The 23,943-nt window shown below is 56.4% G+C and overlaps 5 protein-coding genes across 5 annotated transcripts; 2 read left to right on the top strand and 3 right to left on the bottom strand.

The window, feature by feature from the left end:
- Positions 1-523: 523 nt before the first annotated feature.
- On the top strand, positions 524-3,842 carry D7B24_005838 (uncharacterized protein; the record flags this gene model as incomplete). The annotated part of the gene is made up of 4 exons (XM_028639983.1): positions 524-1,727; positions 1,786-2,370; positions 2,432-2,524; positions 2,575-3,842. 4 exons carry the CDS (start codon positions 524-526, stop codon positions 3,840-3,842), a joined length of 3,150 nt encoding a protein of 1,049 aa, XP_028495648.1.
- Positions 3,843-4,217: 375 nt separating this feature from the next.
- On the top strand, positions 4,218-6,863 carry TBC1D5 (TBC1 domain, member 5; the record flags this gene model as incomplete). The annotated part of the gene is made up of 7 exons (XM_028639982.1): positions 4,218-4,225; positions 4,281-4,358; positions 4,421-4,538; positions 4,596-4,757; positions 4,816-5,345; positions 5,396-5,538; positions 5,587-6,863. The coding sequence occupies 7 exons, from the start codon at positions 4,218-4,220 to the stop codon at positions 6,861-6,863; spliced, it is 2,316 nt and encodes a 771-aa protein (XP_028495647.1).
- A 4,113-nt stretch (positions 6,864-10,976) lies between these two features.
- D7B24_005836 (uncharacterized protein) lies at positions 10,977-12,116 on the bottom strand (the record flags this gene model as incomplete). Its single annotated transcript, XM_028639981.1, has 3 exons — positions 10,977-11,116; positions 11,216-11,941; positions 12,002-12,116. 3 exons carry the CDS (start codon positions 12,114-12,116, stop codon positions 10,977-10,979), a joined length of 981 nt encoding a protein of 326 aa, XP_028495646.1.
- Positions 12,117-17,060: 4,944 nt separating this feature from the next.
- On the bottom strand, positions 17,061-18,392 carry D7B24_005835 (uncharacterized protein; the record flags this gene model as incomplete). Its single annotated transcript, XM_028639980.1, has 4 exons — positions 17,061-17,220; positions 17,370-17,478; positions 17,560-18,280; positions 18,357-18,392. The coding sequence occupies 4 exons, from the start codon at positions 18,390-18,392 to the stop codon at positions 17,061-17,063; spliced, it is 1,026 nt and encodes a 341-aa protein (XP_028495645.1).
- A 1,034-nt stretch (positions 18,393-19,426) lies between these two features.
- Positions 19,427-22,447, bottom strand: D7B24_005834 (uncharacterized protein; the record flags this gene model as incomplete). The annotated part of the gene is made up of 2 exons (XM_028639979.1): positions 19,427-19,701; positions 19,753-22,447. The coding sequence occupies 2 exons, from the start codon at positions 22,445-22,447 to the stop codon at positions 19,427-19,429; spliced, it is 2,970 nt and encodes a 989-aa protein (XP_028495644.1).
- Positions 22,448-23,943: the final 1,496 nt, after the last annotated feature.

Below are 23,943 nucleotides of genomic sequence, written 5' to 3'. Positions count from 1 at the left end.
TGAAAGATGCCTCGAGGACACAATGTTGGATCTGCGCTGGCGACAGTGTCGGGTTTTGCGAGGTCGCGTTTTGCTGGTGATTCTGTCGATCAACCAGCGGTGCAACTTCAAAAATTTGGGGCCGAGTCTGTTTTCTTATCGGTTGGTTACTTATCGCAGTGCCACCCCTTGTTGACCTTGACCCCGCGAGCGACCGGTTTAGGCCTAGCGCGACCGACTGCCAGACAGCTGTCGGTGCTGGAGCTCGACTACGAGAGCTTCTTGCCGTGCATGTACTTGACCTGCTTTGGACGCCTCATTCGTTTACAGTTGCAAACCCTCTCTTCTTCTTTGGAATATGCATGGTTCCTCACAGAGGTGATCCAACGGATGTCTTGACTCGTCATCACCGTATAATTGGCGCCCAAGCGCTATTCGAGCCAGCGCATTGCGACACTTCTCATCACAACCCTGGCTCGGACTCACAACACACTTCATCTGACCCATAGTCTCGAGACGGCCCTAGCCGTACATACTCGCCGACATGGACCGCCCCGAGCCTGGGCTAATCAAATGGTCGCCTCTTGCTGGTCATAACAGGTTCATCCATATCAATCTGCAGCACCGCGTGGTTCAGCTTTATGAACCCAACGGCGTCGCCCAGCACGGCAGATTCGACTACAAGCAAATATCCAAGCATGACGACTTTCCGGCTTTGACGACGTATGACTGGTCGCCAAGCTTCCCCGGCCTCCTCGCAGTAGGCGGCCAAAATGGCGGTGTCAACCTGCTCAGGATGGACGACAACTCCAGTGACTACATCGAGCTCGGCCTCAAAATGACCAGGATGTGCCAGGCCGTCGCTTTCAACACGCAAGGCATTCTTGCTGTAGGTCTCGAGCGGGTGCGTATGGACCAGAGTCTTCATATCTGGGATCTGAACCGACTTTCCATGGACAAAGTCGCCAAGGGCTTCGCGAAGGACATGGCTCCCTTTACTGAACCGGTCACACGACTGGAGCATAGCGCCTCAATATCGAGTATCAAGTTCTTCGAAGACAACCCCCAGACTCTCGTCATCGGTCTTAAATCCCAGGGACTACGCGTCTATGATCTACGAGACCCAAGCACAGCGAAGCTACAGTTCTCCACGCGGTGCAACAACAACTTGGCCATCGACCCAGATCCGAATTACTTTGCGTCTTCCGCACTCGACCAGCCCGGCGTTCTCGTGTGGGATCGGCGAGCTACCAGCCGTGCTGTCGCATCTCCTGCCTACTTGAGTGCCGTTGACGAGGAAGAAGTCTCCTGGGGCGCTGCCCTATCACTCCAGAACGCTGTCGAGACGGACGAACCGTCACTCGGGGACAGCAAACATTCCTTAGTCCGCTCATTACGCTATTGCCGCGACCACAGAGGGCTTTTGGGCGTTCTCACGCGCACCGGTCAGCTCAAGGTTCTTCAGACCAACAGGGAACACACGTCAGCAGAGATGGAATTGGCTGGGAGCCCGGAGCTCATGCAAGTTAAGAAGTCATACGAGATGGATGTCAACTTCTCCGACCCCAACGGCAAGAATGATCGAATCGTGTCATTTGACTGGGTGACTCTGGGTTCCAACCCTCTCCAGCCCCGTGTATTGGTCCTTCGCGCCAACGGGGCCATGGAAATACTCGAACAGCCATCACACGCATCCGACCATTTGTATAAACTCTCATCTTGGAAATCGCCTCATCGGGGCCTGGAAGGTTTGAAAGTCTCCAATTCCGGTGACATGGGCTCAGTGCTGACCTGACCTGATCGCAGATGGCGCGGGCTACCAAAGTCTCCTCAATTTTGAGCCTTCGCAATGCGCTGACATGTACGGGCCGCTGCTACTAGAACAAGCCCTTTCCGACGTGCCTCTCTTCGGGAAAAAGAAAGCAAACATTCCGGCCGTCATTGAGAAGACGCTGCGATCCAATCCGTCGGCGTCAGACGTCAAGACTGAGCGACCCTCTCACTTGAGCATCTATCCAGAGACTCTGCATGGCCACTCTATAGCTGCAAGCTTACGGACCATGCGAGATGTGGCTGGGCAGAAGGCATTGCAGCAAAAGCAGGGTAGTGTGACGAATGATCATGCCGCCGAAAATGGCGCGGTAGGCGAAGTGGCCGATAAGATTGCAGACTTGTCGGTTTCACAGGAGGGTCCTAGATCGTGCCGACAGCTTCACGAAGATCTCTTGTCGGTGCTGCCGCAAGCAAACTGGTTGAATCCCGAGGCGCAATCTGACATCGATCATGCGATGCTCCTGCGCGCCAAGGAGAGATATCTCTTTGACCCTGCCAGGAACAGAGCTGTGGTTTCTGATGACCTGTGGCTTCGCTACTTGTGGGATTGGATAGCAGGTAGGCTCTCCCATGTTTTCGCACGCACGTCGATGAGCGGATGCGGTCTGACTTGCCATAGATGCCGAGGACGCTGCCGAGGATGGCGGCATGAAACTTCACCCCTTAGACCTCAGCTACATGGGTGTGGCTACGATCTGGGGGAATGACCTGGGTACGTAACGAAAGAGATCTGGACGTGGCACGCAAACTAATGGTGAACAGGAAACAAGCCTTCCTCGAGGCTTCCCGAAGCATCGCCGATTCCTGAGGTTACGCTGTGGGAGAAGTGTATCGGCAGCATTTGCAAGAAACGGCGTCTGCCGAGATATCAAGGGGCTCACACAAAGAAGCCTTTCCACAGACAACTTTGTCTCGATATTTGCACGTGGGGAGACACGACGCGGCACGAGCAAGACGATAGCCCGCCAGTAGGGAACGGAGACTACCCGAGCCCTCTGCACACGATGGAAACGGCTCGGGCACTGTTCAGGGGCGAGATTGGCAAAGCGGTGCAGATCCTGAAAAAGGCGAGCGCGAACCACCCAGAGCTTCTCTTCGTTTCACTTGCCCTTCAGCTCATCGACAAGGGTGACAAGCGGCTCGCGAAAGAGCAGCTGGATTTTGACGTGGCGTTGGCATCAAAGACAGACCCCTATCTCAGAGCTATTTCGTCACTCATTGCGACGGGAGACTGGTCGGCGGTGGCGAACCAGAAGTCGCTGCCCCTCTCTGACCGAGCCTACGTGGCATTCCGAACCTTTGACGACACGCAGCTTACCAAGTGGCTCGGCGAGCAGGTATCGATCGCGACGGAGACGGGCGATATTGAAGGAATTGTCTTATTCGGCATCACGGACCGTATGGTTGACGTGTTTGCCAAGTACGTCGGCAAGTTCAACGATTTCCAGACGGCGACACTCGTCATGTCGATCTGCGCGCCGCGCTACATCGACGATTACCGGTGCACGGCCTGGCGCAACGCCTACAGGGCGTATCTTCAGCGTCACAAGGCATTCTTCCTGCGCACCAAATTTGAGGTGGAGAGCACGAAAAAGAGCAAGCGCGACGGCAGACCGACGATCAAGCCGCCATCGCGGCAGATTGCCCTCCGTTGCGTGTTCTGTGATGCCGAAACCACAGTGCCTTCGCACAATGGTTCGGCACCGCCGGCTGGGGCGCCCGATACACGGAATCCGCTGATGGTCACGAGCATCAGCGCCGGCGTGAGCTGTCCGAATTGCGGTCGCCACCTGCCGCGCTGCGTCGTGTGTCTCGAGGTCGTGGGCATCCCCAGGTCGGATCGACCCGAGGCGGCTGCTGACATGGACACCCGCATGGCAGCCAAGTTCCCCACATTCTGCCTCAAGTGCGAGCATGTCTTGCATCTCGATCATGCGCGGCACTGGTTTGCGCGGCATGTCGAGTGTCCTGTGCCAGAATGTCGGTGCAAATGTAACTTTAGGGCCAATCCGGAACTCAACTATCACTGAGAGGTGTCTGGTGCCAGGTGGTTTGAGCGGTCGTCGTAGTGGCGGGTTCAGTTGTAGCAATTCCATGATCCAGGCAACATGTCGTTTTGCATCCTGCTTCGCCCTCTGATGGCTCGCTCACCGTGTCTCACCGAGCGGACAGACAGCCTGGTGGGTCACTCTTCGCTGTGGTGTCGTGGAACCGTTGCGCGCGTTGAGTGCTGAGCGTTGAGCGTGACAGGGGGCACGCAGCTGCCCCACCTTGATGCGCCATTCGAACGTCAGTGACGGTCCAGTCAACGTTCGAGATCACGCTCATAACCTTCAACTAGCACGATAGCCTTTGAGATCTCCAACGACACGCGCTGCAATTCGATTGACCCCTGGGGTAAAACGATGCTCGTGTATCCAAAAAGCATCCTCCTGACGTAGTCTTCCGCATTGACCAGTATCCCACAGCCTGTCGAGTCTGGACGCCACGATCATCGTATCCAGGCAGCGGTCAGCGGGGACAATGGCTCTCTCAGGCCGTGCTCCGTGAGTCGTCGTCGAGACCCTGGACTGGCGAGACTTGGTTGGCCATGCTGACTGCGTCCTAGAACGAGATGGATCGAGACGATCAAGCACACGCACAGCCTTGCCGATCTGCAGCGGGCCATCAGGTACAATGGGGTCTCGAGCCCTTGCCTTGCTGGTTATCGCTCGGTGTGCTGGAAGGTAAACAGCTTCGTGCCCTGTCGGCCATGTGAGAGCTTTCGCTGAACACATCACTAGATTTTCTTGCTGTTCCAAACTGTGCACAAGGAAAGCTGGGTCCAGACGCTGTCTGAAACCCGAGAGTACTACAGCGAGCAGCGTGACCATTTCCTCAAGTTCATCAAGCATCCAGAAGAATTGGCCAACGTAGCGGTAGATCCGCTGGCGGATGACCCCGATGTGAGCCTAGCACACACGTCAGGCGACACTGGCACCAGATGCTCACATGTGCGCGCAGTCCCCATGGAACACACTACGCCAAGATGAGACCATCCGGGCAGAGATTGCCCAGGACGTCCAGCGTCTGCCCGAAGAACCATTCTACCACGAAGAGCTGACGCAGACCATGATTGTGGATATTCTGTTCATGTATTGCAAGCTGCATCCCAACAATGGCGGCTACCGGCAGGGCATGCACGAGCTGCTAGCACCCATCGTGCTCGTTCTGCACCAAGACGCCCAGAACGTTCAGACCACGACAGACGAGGCATCGGCGGACGCTACCATGTGGAACGTCGTGAGCCCCGCATCTATAGAGCACGACGCCTTTGCACTGTTCGACAAGATCATGAGGCGTGCACAGGCATTTTATGAAGTCAAGGACTCGATCACGAGGGCGGCGCTGGCATCGGCATCTCGTGATCAGAGCGAAACGTCGGCGATTGTAGAGAAGAGTCGACATATCCACGAAGTGTGTCTTGCCAAGGTCGACCCTGAGCTTTCGAAGCATCTCAAAGACGTGGAAGTCTTGCCGCAGATTTTTCTCATGTAAGTACGAGCCAAGCGCGAGGGGTATCTTCCAGTTCTAACAACCGAAGTCGCTGGATACGACTTTTGCTGGGCAGGGAGTTTCCCTTTGCTCAGCTGCTTGTGCTCTGGGATCATCTTTTTGCCATTGACCCGTCTCTAGATCTCATAGACCTTGTGTGTGTTGCCATGCTCCTCCGAATTCGATGGCAGTGTATGTGCCCCTGCCGACTGGACGAGAGCATCACTAACAGGCCCTTAGTGCTCAACGCAGACTACTCTGTCTGTCTGATGCTTCTCCTGAAGTATCCAGCTCCGGACAAACACCACCCCCCGCACACATTTGTGGATGATGCCATCTACTTGAGAGACCATCTCGACACCTCGGGGGGAGCAACGCTGGTCATGAAATACACTGGCAAATTTCCGTCGCCATCGTCGTCGTCGTCAGGCGCGCGGCCTCGAACACCGACACAGAAGCCACTGCCCTCGTCTCCGCACATTCGCGCCAGCCGCTCGCCGCTGGCTTCGCCCGGGCGCTTCATCCAACAACAGGGTGGCGTCGAGGCCATCTTTCAGGGCGCAGCGAAGAACGTGCTCGAACGTGGCGAGAGGCTCGGCATTAACCAGGCCGTGCGGGACGCCATGGGGGAGATCAAACGAAATGTGCAAGGCTTTAACGAGGCTCGTCAGCTGCCGAGGACGGCGAGACAGACTCTTGTCGATGATTCGGCGACGAGGGCCATGTCTGCCATGAGGGAGCGGAACCGTCTCTTGGCGAATATGTTGGAAGAGTCGATCGCTAGCCTCAAGGTGGCGACATCGCAGATGGCGGATGATGAGAAGACGCGCGAGCTCGTGGAGACGGCAGCAGCCAAGGTGCAATTTGTCAAAGTCCACTTGGAGGACTCGACGATTGACGTGCCTGATCTGGACCTGCCGGCGAGCGCCGCTACCATGGAGGAAAAGGACGACGTGGTCATGGAAGGTCATGCTGACGCGTCGCTGTTGCCCAACGTTGGCGACGCCGAGGACGCGTCAGCGGCCCTCTCTGGGCTCCAGCTTGGGGAGCAAGCGGATGTCAAGACGCCAGACATATCGATAGATGCCATGGACATCTCAAAAGAGACTCTTCTTGAGCCGGCTCGAGAGGCTGATGCGCAGCCCTCGGTGGCAGAGAAGACGAATGGGTCACTCGGGGTCAAGCACGCTCCACGTCCGGCGCCGATTCCTACACGTTCTACGCTGGCGCAGTCATCCTTTTCCTGGATGTTGGAACCCGACGAAACGGTGCACTCGTCTTCAGAGTCCCTTCCCGCACAGACTTCCTCGGCGGCTCAGGCGCGAAAGCAGTCTGGAACACGCGGCAAACGCATTTCCAACAGCGTCAGCCGGGACCGAAACGCCTTCCTCTTCGGCGAAGTGACGACGGAGTCGGATGGCGCGAGCCAGCCATCGACGGACGACATATTTGGCATGGAACCCATGACGGCGAAACATAAGGGAAAGGGGCCCGAGACCGGTCCGGGTCCGCTGTAGTTCTGGGCCCGAAAACAGGGGGGGGTTTCCCATTATTTGCCCTTGTACGAGTCTAGACGAATGAAGTATCACGACATCATGCATGATAAGATTTTCTTCCGACATGTGCCTTTCATGTGACCGTTTTACAGGGAATCAAACATGAGAATCGTAGAGAGAGAACAAGCACCTCAGATGAAGGGGAGACTCTGCGCATGCTCATTGCTGTCTCTCAAGTCCCATGTTCGCGGGCTGACGAGTAGCCACGTCATCTTGATAGTCGCTGCTGTTCGACATGATGCGCACGGCATGGCAGACGTGTTTGAGCGAGCTACCGTCATCAGAAGTAGGCAGATCAGGTGGGTCACGTCACATCAAGAGCACCCTGGAACGGACAGAGCATCCTGGGATCGTTGTTGTCTCTATTCACACGGCCGTTCTCCCTCCCTCCTCATTTCTCTTTTCTCCTCGCCCTCGCTAGTCTTCAACCCGATCGGCCACCGACAGTAACAAGTGCCGGATGTGACCGCCCGGTCCCGTGCTGGATCGCCATCGGGACCGAAGCATCTGGCGCAGACACCGCCAGCAGAGAGCATCGACGACGATCTCCTCGGCCCTCCCGAAGGAGGCGGGGGGGTTGGCAGGGGGAGGGTTCGATGGTGTGCAACGCGTGATGTGCATGGTGATGAATAGGCCTTGGGACATGCGAAATCTCGTATGTCGACCAACGACTGGCGACTCTGGCGTTACACGACGCTAGTTACCAGACTGTCGGGTCGCCAGTGACGCAGCAATTATTCTAAGCGACAATAGCCAGGTCGTATTGTGCTGTGTGCTTGCAGAGAGAGAGGGGGGGGCCGTTTTGGCCTCTAGAGCCTGACGTTGGTTCGGAGAAGGGGATCCGGTCTGCCAAGCGTGCGACTCGAGGGACATTTCTCGTTCTGCAACCAACGTTGTCGGGGTTCCCCCTCCCCCTTCTCCTCACCATGGTCTCTCTTCAACCCTTTGGTGTGGCAGCCAAGGCCAGCGGCGGTGTATCATAATTGCCATCGATATTGGGGACTTTGGGACTTAGGCACTCACACGGTACACGCCTGACCCTCCAGCTGCGCGCCTCGAGGAGGATCGCCTGCCAGTGAGCAAGGACAGGATGGGATAGAAGAGGGCACAGAAGGACTCGAGGTGAGGCAAACGGCCTTCTCGTGTGGTTACCCAGCGTGGAATTTGTCTTTAATCCCCGACACACCAGACAATGAGGGCGCGGTTGGACGACGCTGCTTTCGCCCACTCGCCCCCCCCCCCGACACCTTCACATACACCCACATGCCACGGAGGCGCCACACCGCAGCACATACCTGGGGAAGATCCTTCGGAGGTTATTCAAGGGAGTCAGGACCAGCTCGTTGTTGAGGTTGCAGATCGAGTATCTCGTGTCACAGATACAGCATGGCCCTTCGGTGACGTCCCTCCCATTGCCCTCGTTCTCGACATCACAATCACAAATCCTCACCACGTGGTTCCACGTCCCTGCATGCCCTCGATCTCGCCCCCCTCGTGATGGACAGAATATCTCCCTCCCATACTTCAGGAGCTGAAGATGTGAGACCACGGACAGGCACATCCACCCCCCTCTCTTGAGTGAGGCAGAGGGGGGGGGGAAAAGAAGGTGTTCAAGATTCACGATCCAAAATCAAATCTGGAACGATTAGGAAGGAGAAAAAAAAAGGTATACCCACCTGAAGGGTCTGGATCAACGCCTCAAAATACAGAAAGCATGACCGAGACTCTCATCCCGATTGACTCTCTCGCTCTCTCGCCCTCTCTCGCACCCAGGGAGGGGGCGGGAAACAGGACGTGTACATTCTCCTCATCCGCCACCCGACGCCTTTCTTTTCTTTCGAGTCCCCTGGCCCACCGTTGTGACGTTGCCTTGGATCCGGCCCAGCAGCGAGCGGGCGTGCACGGATGGCCAAAATTGTGCTTGAGGCCATCGCCAATGTCACACAGATCCCTGGAGCCCGAGAGGCATGCCAACCTAACGACCCACCTCACCAGCAAGACCAACGCACACGCACACCGCGTGCTCGTGCGCACCTGGTTCCAGGTCGTCCTTTGCCCGTGAATCCTATGTGCTCGCTCCCTTGCAGATGAACAACACAGCATGCCGCACACACACACACACGCCCTGCTATTTCAGACAGACAGCCAGACAGCCAGCCAGCTTTTGTGCACACGGAGCCGCGACCCCCAAACCTGTACCTGCTTCTGCAGCTCGCCCGAAGAAGAGCGGCCCCTCCCCCTCCCCACCCGCCGACCCATATCGCTACACATGTCCGCGAGAGGAAAGGTCGCCGAGTCGTCCGGGCCCTGGAGGCCATGTCTCCCCGGGCGGGGGACGCGAGGACGAAGAGGAGCGTGATCCACACGATGCCCAAACTATCTACCTACCTGCCTACCCTTTACCCAACATTCGCAGCATCGTCCACGGCCGGTCAGCCAGCCAGTACGGGCATCGGCACGAGCATCGGTGTCAGATGACCAAAGGAAACAAAAGAAGAGTGAAAAAAACAAACAAAGAACCACAGCCATATCTCACGGTGATCCCTTTCCTTTCCTCTGCCCTATCCTCGGTCTAGAAAGCTCGGAAACACACACACCCTCCCCCGTCTCTCTTCGGCTCCGCAAAGGAAGGAAGGAAGAGTCTGTGGGGGGTGGGGAAATGGATTGTTCGGCCAGCAGACAGTGTCCGCCACCTGCCGGGTCGCGGAGACTGGGCGCCAAACTCACCCATCTCGCCAGTAGGAGGTCTGCTCAAAGCCCAGAGGAGAGCTGTCGGTTCTATTGTTCACGAGCCTGACCGCCGTCTCAATCAGAATGCATGGCCCGATCCATGCCATGCAGCGCTCGTCAAGCAGCCTGCCACCTGTCCTCGAGAATGGAAAAGTCTCATCATTGTCACGTTAGGAGACGCTGCCAACGATGGCGGGCCCGCGGGCCGTAAACGGGGTCTGCGCTCGCTCCAGCGTCCGTCTCATTCCTTCGACTGCCACTCCCCCCTCCCCCAGCGCAAAGAAACGTGCCAGATCAATGTCCACTCGTCATGTACCGCGGTGCTCCATACCTACAGTCTCATCGGCTCGCGCCAGGCCCGAACAGTTGAGGTGGGGAACAGCAGATTGGGCAGGGCTGAAGGGTGGGCTAGCAGCGTTTCTGTAGAGGACAGAGACCATGTGGTGAGTAGATTAAACACCCTCACGAGTGCATATGTGATCTCAGAGTCAGTACGCAGACGTCAGAGACCGACAGAGCACGAGGCCGAACCACTCGGGAAGACTCTTGTGGCCTTGTTTTGCTGGATTGCTGTTGCTATTATTGGACAGAGCAGGCGCAAGCCCGTCGTCTCCCGAGATATCATAGACTCGCTCTTTTCCACTCCTCATCCAAGAGGTAAACGCCGTTCCGAGACGAACGTGTATACCATACACTCCACCATCACTCATTGTATATCGTCAGTGATCCCCAACCCCTTCCCCCGGAAGGCCGCCGCTCCCAGTAAAAAATAACCTTCCGTCCCTTGAGCCCCAATAATGAATATCCGACACCGTGTACACCGCCCCAGGGCCAGCGCCGCTGTTGACATTACGCAACAAATCAAAGCAATCAAAGTAGTATGACGTATAGACAAATGAAAGTAAAAAGGGACTTGGCAGCAGATGATGAGTCTGAGATGAGTATGTAGGATAAACGCCGTCGTGGAAAAGGACAGAAGCCCTTCCACTCGATGCTTCGATTTTTGCACCATCAAATCATGGGCCAATCGGGGATTCGTCACCAGCCCATTTTTCGTGTCGTAGTTGTGGTTGTGTTCGTGTGCATGTGCGGATGCGTGAGCGCATATTTCTTTTTCGCTTTTCGAATCCATCCCTTGCGGAAAAGTGAGATGTACGAAGACGAAAATGGCATGGAGTGACGAGGACGGGGAAGTGATGAAAACCCCCATGTCATTTGTGAGAGCACTGGGCCCCTGACATGAAACAGAGACGAGTGAAAATTCTGTCACAATACGCATGTTCCACGAGCGAGGCGGAACCGGACGGAGTAGAGGACAGGGAGAAGCGGGAGGGCCACAGCCGATCAGAGCCGACTTCGAACGGCACAATCATCGGCGACTGGTGCGGAATGCTGCTCCTGGCCCCTGGCGAGGCGCGCCTCCATCTCGGCGCGCCGCCGCTGCCTCTGCATGGAGGCGTCGAGCTGCGCTTGTCTCTCATGGCCTGTCGTGCACACGTTAGTTTCATGCCAACTGATCGCCAGATCACGCCCAACTCTCCACATGGCTTAAGTGGAGGGGGGGGGGGAGGGGGGCAACATACCGATCCTCCAGACTTTACGCTTGTGTTCCTTGCTCACCCACGAGTAGTGAATTGCCCGCTCCGGATGTGTTGAGAGCAGACCTATGCTTTTGATGAGACGGGCCTTGGCATCACGTACGGGCAACTCAATCGTCTTGACCTCGTCAAATTCGTCAAAAACAAGAAGGCCTTGAGCATCGGTCACGGGAATTTTCTTGTTCTCGCGGTAGTATGCGCTCTGGAGGCCACCATTGCGGCGTAGCGGACCTTTGAATTGCGCGTTGTACTCGCGGTTGACGTCGTCCCAAGGCGTCTCGCGGTCGTGGCGGTCGATGCGCCAGTAATCAATAAAGTCCTTCTGCTCAATGGTGTACTTGACATTGCAGCGGGTGCCGCGGGCTGGTGGATTCCTTTTTGGCTTCTGGATTCTGTGGGGTGAGGACATGGGTGAGAGCGGCATCGGGGGTTGGAAGTGTCTCCTGTACGTGCTGGCAGCATCGACATCCAGACGAGGACGTCTTGTCAATGAGTCGTTGTTGTGAAGGCGAGAGTCTGCTGAGGATCTGGCGTAATGAGAGGCGAGTGTCTCGAGGCTGATGAGATCGAGCTCAGGCAGACGCGGCAGTGACAGTAACCTCTCTCCCGTGTTGTGGGAGAAAGCACGGAACCCCGAGATCTTTGGTGACGGCCAATCCGGGGACCCTTCAGCGGAGGAGAATGATTCTGCTTTGAAAGACTCGACGGTGACTGCAAGCTGTCATCAGGACCGAACCTGGACAGGTGGCCAGAGGGGCAAGGTAAGCTTACCATCTGATGCAAGCGAGCTGTGGCTCCATGCTGGTGACACAGGCTGGTGTTGTCTGTATGTGCTGGTGCTGGCCATTGTGACGATAGGGGGATAGTCGTGCAGTCTCGTGTTCATGGTCGTCCGTATACAAATTGTGATGGCTACGGTGAGATGACGATGTGGCATAGGTTTCTGAGGAACTGAGGAAATTCGGATTCAGGAACGAAAGAGGGGAGAAAAAGGGAAGCTCAAGACGTGGTGAAGGATACGATTCAGCGAGACCTGGCGTGTTATTGATGAAGACAGCGGGACTCAGACCCTGATAACCAGGCCCCCCCGTACATCCTTAGTACAATGGAGCCGTCGAGTGTTATATCCTTTTTCCTGGGGGTGGAGAGAGTTGCCGGGCCCGAGCTTTTAGGGTCTGAGATGTGTCGAGACAAGAGACAGCCAGGAACCGCAAGAGTATCTTGCTTGAATGGCAAGAGACTAGGATCAGGCACGATAGATTGGGTAGATCGACTCCACTTGGAGATTCCACTTGGAGGGTCCTGATCGAGGAGCGGACAGTTTCTTATTCTCTTTTAGACGGCCTCCCTGGTATAGACGCCAGTGTTCGATCGCCCACACCCCCCCCTCTGCCCCCCTCGTCACATCACCCAGGCGTCAAATATGATAGGAAGAAGGGGTGGGGAAGGAGGAGGGGGGGGGGGGGACGGTCCCGAGCAGCCTCAAAAGAACTGTAGTTGGGTTTGTTCCTTGCCTTTCGCTGTTAGGAATCGTTCGATACCGGGGACCCTGGCACTAGGAAAGAAGAGTCCCAACCTTCGTGATGTCCCAACCCGGTCGGCGGCTGAGCAGGGTCAGAGAGGCAGAGGCACATTGAGAGGGGGGAGAGGGGTGGGAGCGTGATGGAGTGTCGAACAAAGAAGACCATGGCAATAGGGCCCATGGTGTTGGGACAGGAGGACCAGGCAGAAGGAGCATAATTGCAGACTGCTGCGCCCGCAAGTTCACCTCACATCTCGCAAGGGAGAACCGCAGAGAACGCCTGACGACTACCAAACCAGGGCAATCACTGGGCTTGATGGGGTCAGCTGGCGCAGTACAGTAGTCAAGACATCGACCTACAGTCAAGATTTCTTCTCGGATGGGCACTAGTGCTGGAGGGGCTGGGGGGGGGGGGGGGCGGTTAAGCGGGTATGCAAAGGCAACAGGCCGCGATGCCCACTGAGACTGGAAAGAAGACATGACCGAACGGGCGTTGAAGAATTTGGGCGGCACCGTGCGCATGTGGTGATGTGGGTTGGTCCAGCACTGAGTCCGCCGTCGAGTCTGCGCCGCGCGCGTGCGTGCAAAGGTGTGTGTGTGGCATCCTGTCTGACAGGTCCGGTCTGTGAACAATGAGTGTTGGCTCTGAGGGTCACGCCTTGTGTGACTCGAGCAGGATTTATTAGAGGAGGGGCCACCAACCAACAGTCCAAGTCGATTGGCCGCAGTATCGACCTCGGAAATGGCAATGAGCTTGAGATGTCGATTCTAACCCTGTTCGATCGAGTGTGACCCGAGGGTTTGGGACCGATGGACCAGATCCTCCAGCCCCCGGCCCCCTTTGCATAGCAGTTGGTCTGGGCCTGCGTGAGTGTGTGTGTGTGTTGTGTGTGTTTGCTCACCGCGACTGGCGGCTGGCGGTATGGGTAGTAGGTGAGGAGGAGGGGGTGATCACTTCTTCCGTCCCCGAGCGTCCTTTGACCATTCTCGTCCTCGCCTCGAGCAAGTCGTTCTCTCCCCAAGGGAAGAAGGGGGTCCTATTGTTGCTAGGTAAGGTAGTTCAGTCTGTCAGCCCTGCCGCTGCCGCTGCCGCTACCCAGCCTTCTGCCAATCTCACAGCTAACGACGGTGGCTACAACAGCCCGGCCGTCAAGTGGTGTAACGGTGCTCATAATGGCGCGGGAGAAGGAGCCGTTGTGCCGCGGCTTCATCCCTGGTGGACGGCCGGGCCCAACTTGGATCAGATCCAAACAGTGGAAACACTTGTCAAGTCGATTCGCGTAGGCACAGCAGCAACCTATGGACGGTCGCAAGCTAATGGGGAAGAGCTGATGTGGAGGTCGCCTGGGAAGATCAGCGAAATGCGGGGCATTCCGTGTGGTCTACTGGCCGTAAGCCGCGGGAAGTCCACGAGCCGTCATGTTCCGTCGTCAATGGGAGTCGTCATGCGCAGAAGCAACGAAGGCTTGAATCATGCCCGACACCCCTCTCTGCCACTCGGCCTTCCCTACAGCGCCAGGCGTCAGCGTCAGCGCTGGTGTCAAGTGTCGGCGTCAGACGACAGGGATGTGAGGAGCAACATGGGGCCATACTATACTTCCCTTACCTTACCGTAAGCTCTCGCCCTTGACCCCTGTTTTGCCCAGCAAGCCCAGACACTGCATTCTTCTCCACAACGGCTGGGTGAAGCGACTGCAAAAGGGCGATCGAGGAGGAGGATGACAGGGTTCGCCCAAGACCTCCAAGACGCCTGATCGCTTCGTTAGCGTTCGCACATCGTCACAGCTCCCGTTGCTTTTGCCTTTGCTTTCGCTTTCGCCGTCGCCTGGTCCTACTCCAGATGCCTCTTGCTCTCCTTCGTACCATCCTTGCTCAAAACACACATGTACATATCGGCCCATGTAGAGCAGCTCTGTTCCAAAAGCGCCACTGACCTGGCAGCAAGCGTCATGGCCCAACCCTTCGTCAAAAGCATGCCACATGTGCGGACAGACATTGGTTCGGGGCGATTGGGTCCAACGGGAGAGGGGCGGAAACCAGGATCCGCACAATCCTCTCAACGCGTCCCCTCATCCTCTCCTCGTACCTTCTGCATCTCGCACAGGATGCCTCGGCGATGGGATCGACTTTTTTGGTCCTGTTTTAGCATCCTTCTGATAGACTTGTGGCTGATGTGACAATACCACGCTAAAGCAGTCAACAACGAAGCCAGTGAATCCCAAGACCCTACACGCCTTGGCGACGTGCCCAGAAATCAACCAGTCGCGTCTTTCAACATACTCGCACTCGATCGTGTTACCCTGTGACCGGGGCCTGACCCATCTGTGTGACTACCTAGACTGTGTCACACTGCAGAGCGCGCTGTAGAATCCGCGTACGCGATCGCTCCACAAACACACACGCCCGACCACCTCTAAGGAACAAGGGAAATAAACACAGTGCCATGCACTGGTCAACCTCGTCCGGCCTCGCCGTGCCGCATGAGCCTGGCCTGATCTGGCCCAATCGGGGCAGGTGCCTGAGCAACTGGCATGGGCTCATTGTTCTCATGAATTGCTTCTGCGCCTCTTAAGACGTGGTCGTTGCCAAGCATCACGCCGCCTACTACTGTAGCTCACAAAAGTCCGAAACCTAGAGCACAGGAGGTAAGCCTGGTCGGACTCCCATGCAGGGTAGGGCGGGCTACCGCGGTCAAGGGTGCCTCGATAAGCCCGCTGCGCTGTACTCATGTACTCCCGTCGAAGGGCTCTTTATCGACGATGCGTCGAGGGACGTCAAAACAGGCGACATCCTGAGGCCACTGATCATCTTGCAGTGGTTGCTCAGCCCGTCAGCGTCATCCCGTCTTCGACTACGCCCATGCGGCTCAGAGATTCGTAGATCTTGTGATAGTCGGGGTGTGATATTTTACCTTCCTTGTGCCGTGAGGTGCAGTCTCGAAAACAAGAGTCTGAGTTCATTATTATGCAGCTGGCTCCGAGTCACTCCAAATATGTGGAGGCACAGGGCGCCACGAGAAAGCAGCCGTCTTGTGCACTCGTTCCCGGATAGAGGTGCTAAAGCCGGCGGATGATGCATTGACGTAGTTGCGGCGGTTCATGCTCACGCTTCATGGCGTAATGAAACCGATGCAGGGCATGGCGGGTGCTGGGGTTATGTCGCAAGTGCAGGACGCCATGTCTCGGAGATCTCAGTATGCCTAGATGGTGCTATTCCTACTGTGCTCATGGAAGCTGAAATTCTGCAATCTCTCATCTGTATGTGTTAGACATGTCACGGTATTCAGGGACCAAGTTCAAGCGAGCGGAGCACCCGCAGCGACTACAGGACTGGCAGACCCAGCATGTATCATTCGGCCGAACCAGTTTTTGTTTTCTTCAGCGCGCTTTCATGAGTCTGGATCATCATCGCGAGTGGTTGCATGCCTCATATGGCTTTCGAATCTTCAACCTTGACATGACTCATTTACTGCTTCGAAAGGCAGCAGTAGCCTATGGGACCTGTTCGTCGGAGTCGGTGAGAGTGAAATGGACCATGTTCAGCTAGACGAGGGAGGGCGCATGCCATGCCATGCAGAGCCATGCAGAGCCATGCGCTTCCGAGACCATGCCGGGGTGCATAGGATTCCTTCCAGATGGGCAAAAAGGACGACGGTGATGCTCGACATCTACCACAACCTTTTGTCGTCGTGAATGACAGTTGAAGTCAGGAGGAGCCAATGCAATGGCCGCCCGGAGCATGCGCTAAACATACAGGGCACCTTTCTCGGTCCCCACTCCAAGACGCGATCGATGTCTTGTCCGTCTCCGAGAAGCAAGCTTTTCCGGCGCTGGTAGACGGTCTCGTGTGTCGTCAGCATGCTAGATGAGAAAAGCAAAATGAGAATAAAAAGAAAGGATTACAAGAGCCCAGGTCCAGGAGGCAGAAGAAGAGACAGGGTCAAAATAGCTGGGGCAGCGCACTAGTGGGGTAGCGAAACGTCACCTCTGGTTCCCGTAACGTCGAAGGTAAGCGGAGCCAGTGGTGTGTCCAGCTGAGTGTGCGGAGCAACAAGGATTGATTGTTTAACAAGGGAGGCCATCGAACAAACCGATTGGCTGTGGATTCTATTATCCAAGTTTTGGCGAGAGACAAGGTGCAGGCAAATCTGGGCTGGGCTGGCCGGTAGGCAATACCCTTCCTTGCCTGAGGAATACGTTTGTCTTTCTTCACGCATTAGCTGCCATGGCGTGCATGTGCCGTCCCGTCCATCATCTTTCGAGCCGGTACGCCAGTGAGCTTGGCATTTTCGTATTGCCAGGCATGCTTTCACAGATGATGCTCGCCGACGGAGCTGCGGGGAGTCGCCGGTTGTTGCCGGTGCCGTTCCCCTGCCGGCTTGCCTTCGACAACGACGCCGAGGGCGATGCCCGCATCAGCCTGCGAACCGGAGTCCACCACGTCGAAAGATTCGTCTCCAGAGAAGCGCCTGCAACGTCGTCAGCATTAGCGGCTGCACGAGAGCGAATGTGTCGAAGAAACACTGGTTCGCCTCAACACGACTACAGGGACGGGAAAAGAAAGTATGGCCGAGTCATGCTCGAGATCGAATGCCACCAGCCAGGGAGGGGTCCCTACCATCCTCTTTCTTCGCCGCTGCTGAGAAAGCTGCAATCGCTGTTCTGCGTGCAGATCCAGCCTCCACGCACACCTTTGCCATCCTTCCATGATGGATAAGTGGAATTCTCTGGGGTCTCGTCAACAAGGTTGCTTATGCCTTCTGCCGGGAATGATGCAGGCGAGTCATGTTTTATATGAGGAACCATACCCTGAGCGAGAACGTCTGACGTCGTTTGCGGGGGGTTCTTCCGTCGTCGGAAAATGCTGAGCCCGCACGTGAAGGCGCGAAAATCCTCAACATCGACAGTAGTGGGAATTTCCCCCGTCAGCACACGACCCAGGGCGATGATGGTTGCAGCATGCGAGCATAGGACAACGGCGCGTATGCCTTCGGCATCGCACTGGTCAATGATGGCGCCAACGCCAGCCGCGACGCGTTCGTAAAGCCCTTCAATGGTTTCGCCCTTGACAGCCGGAACCACAGCGGCCCGGTACGTCTCATCATACCGGGGAAACATTGGCTTCAAGACCTCCGCGGTAGCTGGAGTCGGGTGTTCAAAAGGTGCGGCGCCATACCATTCAGCAATTCCAGACTCAGGACGGATGCTTGTTGCGGCAGACTGAGTCGAAACAGTCTCGCCGGCAACATTGGTAGCGCCCGCCGTAGTGACCGATGACGCTGAGGTTTGGCGTTGCACCTCTTCAGCCTTGAGCTCCACGAAGGGCGTAATAGTCTGGAGGCAGCGATAGTACGGACTCGAGTAAACGGCTTCAATCGGAGGGCTGACAGTCAAAAGATGGACTCCGAGCTCCTTTGCTTGGTCAACACCGTGTGCTGTCAGGGCTGGATCCGAAGCGATGCCTGTGGGCGACCTGATGGAGGAGCTATAATCACCCGTCGCGGGGTCGACAAGCCAATTGGAACGAAACTATGAACGGCCGTGGCTGGAGTTAGAATGTTGCCTTAGATGCCTAGGATACACGGGCAAGTCGGGCTCGACGTACCCCGTGGCGGGCCACGTAGATGACCTCCAGCGACATAGCCGTGCTTCAATGGAAGCAGCTGCCTGATGGCTCGAGGTAAGCCAAGGGGTAGCCGAGAAAGGGCGGGCGTGGCTTCACTAGGGGAGGAAACTCTAAAACAAGAATAAGAAAACCTCAGTAGCAAACGAGAAGATGATGGGCCACTGTTGAGTTGAAGTGGTGTGTAGACAGACAACCGAGAAGCGAGGCGAGGCAATGCAAGGCGATGTCGTTACGAGGTCCAAGTGGGCAACAAACACCGAGTGCGAGGCATGGGTTGAGGTGGGTGGGCCGCCTCGGCTCAGACCCCTCTTGACCCTGACCCTACCCAGACTGTACCTGACCCCTCCACTCCAAGACCTTCCAGATCTTCTCCACATTGCCTGGCTGGCTTCGAGGCGGGACTGGTGGGTCCTTCCTGGTCGCCGAGTCTCCCCCATGAATAACATTCAGCACCCAAACAATAGCTTTGACGAAAGGTGCTACTGTACCTACCTGCCAGGTAGGTCGGTACACACAGACAGCTCCTGGAAAAAAAGCACCCCCTGACTCAGCTTGCAGACTGCCTGCCCCGGACACTCCAGCGGCAGCCCCTCACGTCGACATGGGCGTTGCACTGTGGTGATCATATCTGCTGATCTTAATGTCCTAAGGGCGGATGGATGGATGACATGTTGTGTAACACGTCTCTCGTCCTGATGCAACTGGTAAAGCCGTCTCCTATTACTCCGGGACCATGAATGCCGCCCACCTGAATGAAGACACGCAACGGCTCATTGAACCCGTTACTGTTCCTCCGACCGCCTTCTCGACATCAATCATTACCCAGTCGTCGCGGATACCATGGGCCGTGTGCTGACCACTCTCGTGCACCCAGAGCGATCGTGATCCACGTTCCCGGCTCGAGCCGCCTCGGGTCCCTTGTCTTCTACCCCTTCCCCATGCCGCTCATTCAACGCTTCTAGGGTATCGTAACATGTATTCTCGTCTGCCGCCACACTAGCACCCATCACACTGCTTCCGGGACCATACCAACAAAGACTCCAACCTGGTTACTCCACATCGAGGGCCTGGCACCATGGATGTTCAACTACCCGTGTAATGTCGTAGCGCTCAGACACGTTGCGGTTCAGCATGCAACGGATCAGATCGATGCTTTCGTCACTGATGGTGAACGGTACTCTGAGGTCCCGGTCCATGATCTCGTCGATGCTGTAGAATGGATTCTCTTTGTAGACGATGGTGTAGAGCAAGATGCCCAAGGCCCACACGTCCTGCTCCTTGCCACCATAAGACTTGCCAGCGAGGACTTCGGGCGCCGCATAATCTGCCATGTCATTAGCACACAAACAAGACTGACTGGCTTACGAAAGCTTACCAATTGTGCCCACGAACACATCGAACGGGCCGTTCTTGATGTATGCCGCACTGCCGAAATCGATCAACTTGATGCGGCCCTCGCCATCCAAAATCACATTCTCGTCTTTAATGTCCCTGTGAACGACGAGCGCCTTCGTGTGCAGATGGTGGATGGCCTGAGCAACCTGCACGAAAATGCTCCTGCACTCGGCCTCATCCATGTTGCTGCGTAATTCAATGTAGTCGAAGAGATCCATTCCGGGTAGACCGTGAGGCGTCATCTCGATGTAGTAGTTGATGTCGTCTTCGAAGAATGACTCCATGTCTACAATGTTGGGGTGCCTCAGTTCCGGCCGTCGGAGATAGTCCAGGACGTGAATCTCGAGGGGCACCGTGCCAAGTTTGCGGTCTCGAGTCCATGTGTCGACTAGGATTCGCCGCTTGGTCACGTACTTGAGAACGACCTTTTTCTGTGTCGTTTTGTATTTCGCAAGCTTGACCTGCCCGTAGGCTCCTTGACCCATGTCTTCGAGGATTTGGAAGTCCTCGATAGTTTTCTTATGCACAGGTGTCACAGCGCGCACGGCAGGCGGCCTCTCCTCCTTGGGGCTTGATTTGGCCACTCCTGTGACCTTGGCGGCCGCATGCATGACGTGCTTGATCTGGCGTGTCAAAGCTGATGCGGCTCCAGATCCTGACTTCTCCTTTTTGGTGTCGTCCGAGTCGGAGCTCATCTCCATGGGCGTATGTACCGCCGTCTGTCCTGGCGAGGGCTGGTGAAGAGGTGTTGTCGTACCTGAACGGGTGGGCGTTTTGACGTCGAGCTGAGACCTCGTTGCATGGAGATGGCGGGAGTAAGTAATCCAGAGAGCATACACCATCTCGCTGTGCGGAACCGCAAAGGTGTTTTCCCTCTCACCATGGCTGTCGTCATCCTCGTCTTCGCTCGCCTCCACGACAGTCTCGGTGATAACAGCCGGCTGTCGCTCGCTCTGGACAACCCGCATCTGGACATCAATCTTGAGTTCGGAACCGTCACGGTGCCTGGCAGGCAGACCCTCGGTCCGCAAGAAAGATGTCGCTGCATCAGGCCTTCCTTCTCGAACTGCGAGGAACGCTGAGGCCTTCCGAAAACTGTGCTCCGGGACAACGATACCGTCCATCAACATGACGCCATCTTCCTCCGTCAGAAGTTGTAGAATCTTCTCGAACCCGGGCAGGAGCGTGTTGATGGACAGCCCATCTGGCTTCTCATAACCGAACAGAGACCCTGAGAAGGCTGAGTTCGAGCTCTTGATCTCCAAGTTTTCGGGATTGACGACGATGATGCCTGCCATATGTGGGAGGCTGGAAACGCGGAGTTCTGTCCTGCCTCTTACTTGTTCGACTGTGCATGGAATGTTCACCTTATCTGCGTTTGGGCAGGTGAAAAACCGCCGCTTGGAGACTTGAGCAAAGTCAACCTCGCCCGTGCGAGGGTCAATACCTTGTCGTGGTATCCTCGGAATAAGCTGCCCGATGTCGCATCCTGGACGTAGCGTCTCGAACCCCCATATCGCATCTGTCTCCCCGGATACCTTTTCGACAACACCATCGTCGTCCATAGAAATCATGGCGACGTCTTCATGGATTTCCTCAAGAACCCAGATAAGGCCGATCCGCTTCTCCTTCACCCACAAGCTGGCCGAACCCGTGGACCCATTCCGCTTCTGGATGGGCACAACGTCGCCACATAGCAGCACGCCTCGAGAGCGGCTGCTTCGATGGCGCGACCCTCCTCTCATGGTTGGTGGATTCGGGTCACCGCTATGTACTGTCTGCGCCTTACGGGGGATTGGCGCTTTGGGCGGATTCGTTCTGGAGTTTGGCTTGCTGAGGAGTTTCGCCGTGATGCCACCGCCTCGGCCACCGAGAAGCGACGAAGATACGGAAGCTGGGGGTGCGGGGGGTGACAGGTCCTCAGTGCTTTGGGCTGCTCCTTCTGAATCATATTGAAGCAGCTTTCTCTCGAGCCACGCCCTTCTCTCTTCTTGCACAACCTCAAGAATGCCGATTTTACGTACCTCGGCCTTTGTGACACCGAAGACGAGACAGGCAAGATCGTTGGCCGCAATGATTGTCCAAGGGGGTTTCGCTTCGGTCGTGAAAATGGCCTGAGCCGCAGGTGTCCACCGCGTGGTGTGACCATGCACAGGGCCGAGAGCACTGGGCATTGTGCCGGCTGCGAAATTCGGCGGAACGGTTGGAGATAGCATCTGCTCCTCGAATCCTGGAGGGCCGGCAACGAAGGGCTGCGCCATGGTGTCGATGAGCTTTTGATGCACCGATACGGACAGCGTGTCTGTCAGTGTTCGTTTCAGACTTGGTCGACGGGACGGCGGCGGCGAAGTCTTATTGGTGGTACCACTTTCGTTGGTCGGGCTGCGGCTCGAATATTCGGATTCCTGGCCTTCGATGATCGTCTTGGAAACGGAAGCCTTTGTTTTCGAAGGCTCGTCATGTTCTTGAAGAGGCAACGGGCGCCGAGAGGTCGATGGTGACAGATTGGGTGAGGAGATGGGCTCAGGGCTCTCGCTGCGTGGATTGAACTGTTTGTCGAAGAAGTTTTCACCCGAGACAACAGCTGGTCCCGTGAGAGGACCAGTCAGGGAATGGTCATTGTTGGGCAGATTGCCAGCACCCACGAGCTGAGCCCGAGCCAGAAGATCCAGCATGTTCTGCGTCTCTACATCCCCATGCACGCGTGCCTCCGCGCTCGCAAGTGCTACAGACGTTGAGGAGACAGACCACCCCAGTCGATCTTTCATAAACTCTATGGAACGTTTGAGGACTGTCTGTCGGTTGTGGATGAGTTCTTCCGACTGATGCGCGAATGAGAACGAGTGCAATGATTCAGATGGGAACCGCGAAAGATCCTCAGCGAAACTGGGGGATCCAGGGCCCGCAGACAACGGCAGAGACGGTGTGTTGGATAGCAGCAAGGTCATGGAAGAAGATCTGGGCAGGCCGATGGAAGAACTTCGCGACGCCGGGGTTGAGGCAGAAGGCAGCCCCGGCCCCCTGACCGAGGGCTGTTGTCGGATACGGCGAAGACCAGAAAGTCCGAGGCCGTGGTCATGATCCGTGACGATGGGAGACCTGTAGCCGCATTCACGTCAGCGCTGCACTTGTCACAGACCTGCAATGCTACTGCGGTGGATTCGGGTGTTCTGATTCATCTCGCCGTCGTCGCATTCTCATTGCCCAAGGTCACAAAGCAATAATTCATGCGGCAAGGAGAGCGGCGAGTGTTTGTTGTGTCCCCCCAATGTTCAAGGCTGTCAACCGCGTCTACGAATGCGTAGCAAGGACTTGGTTGTGAGGGCCACCGTCGGCGGTTCGTAGGAGCGGGACATCATGGATTGGCACGAGATGGACACGAACCTACCTTGTGAGGGCTTCATATTCAGCTGTCGTGGCAGCGCCTGCGTCGAAGGACATTCGGACGCGGGATCGATCGGATTGTGCATTTGTGGCTAAGGCGAGATTTCCGGTGCTTCGGTTTTTCGGCAGTGTCGACTGGGGCACGAGTCTGCTGCGTCCTCTGCCCTCCTCGTTGTGAAGTTCGGCGCCTGCAATCCATCAATCAGCCGGTGCACATACGGGAAAGGTCAACGAGAAGGAGAGCGGGCGGTCGAAGAGCGGGCGGTCGAGGAGAGGAGAGTAGAAATGGCGGACACTGTTCCCAGACGCGAACGGTGTCATTCATGCATACCATTTTTGCTGGATCCCCCATGCGTCTGTATCATACTTGGAGGGGCGTCGACCGTCGTGTACAGTGTTCGAGGGGGGTGGTCTGGCGGCAGGGCAAAGCGTCCGTGTTGTCGATGCAAAGTCGAAAGGGCAACGGCGGGGTCGAGTCGTTGAGGGGGTGCAGGTTGGGTCGGCGATCCGATCTGGTGTAGTGCAGTTTGACGAAGTGGGCGTTCAATGGTGGAAGCTCTGTAGGCACCGGGTGCAACCTCAGATAAGGCAACGTATGGGGCAGGATTGTGTGCAGCTGATGTTGTGCCACGGGGCTGGAAGATGAACAGGAAAAGTAGTGCGGTCGTGAGACGCGCGAGCGGGTGGTGGATGAATCAAGCTCGGTGATGGTATTGACTGGCGTGCGGGCTTGTTGTTCGTCGTTCTGTCGACTGCCCAGGCAAGGCAGGGCAGGGCAGCAAGACGA

This window comes from Verticillium nonalfalfae (assembly GCF_003724135.2).
Source record: "Verticillium nonalfalfae strain VnAa140/NRRL 66861 chromosome Unknown scaffold_39, whole genome shotgun sequence".
Classification (NCBI taxonomy): domain Eukaryota; kingdom Fungi; phylum Ascomycota; class Sordariomycetes; order Glomerellales; family Plectosphaerellaceae; genus Verticillium; species Verticillium nonalfalfae.
The sequence above is the reverse complement of the archived record's forward strand: the minus strand, read 5'-3'. Positions and strand labels throughout refer to the sequence as shown.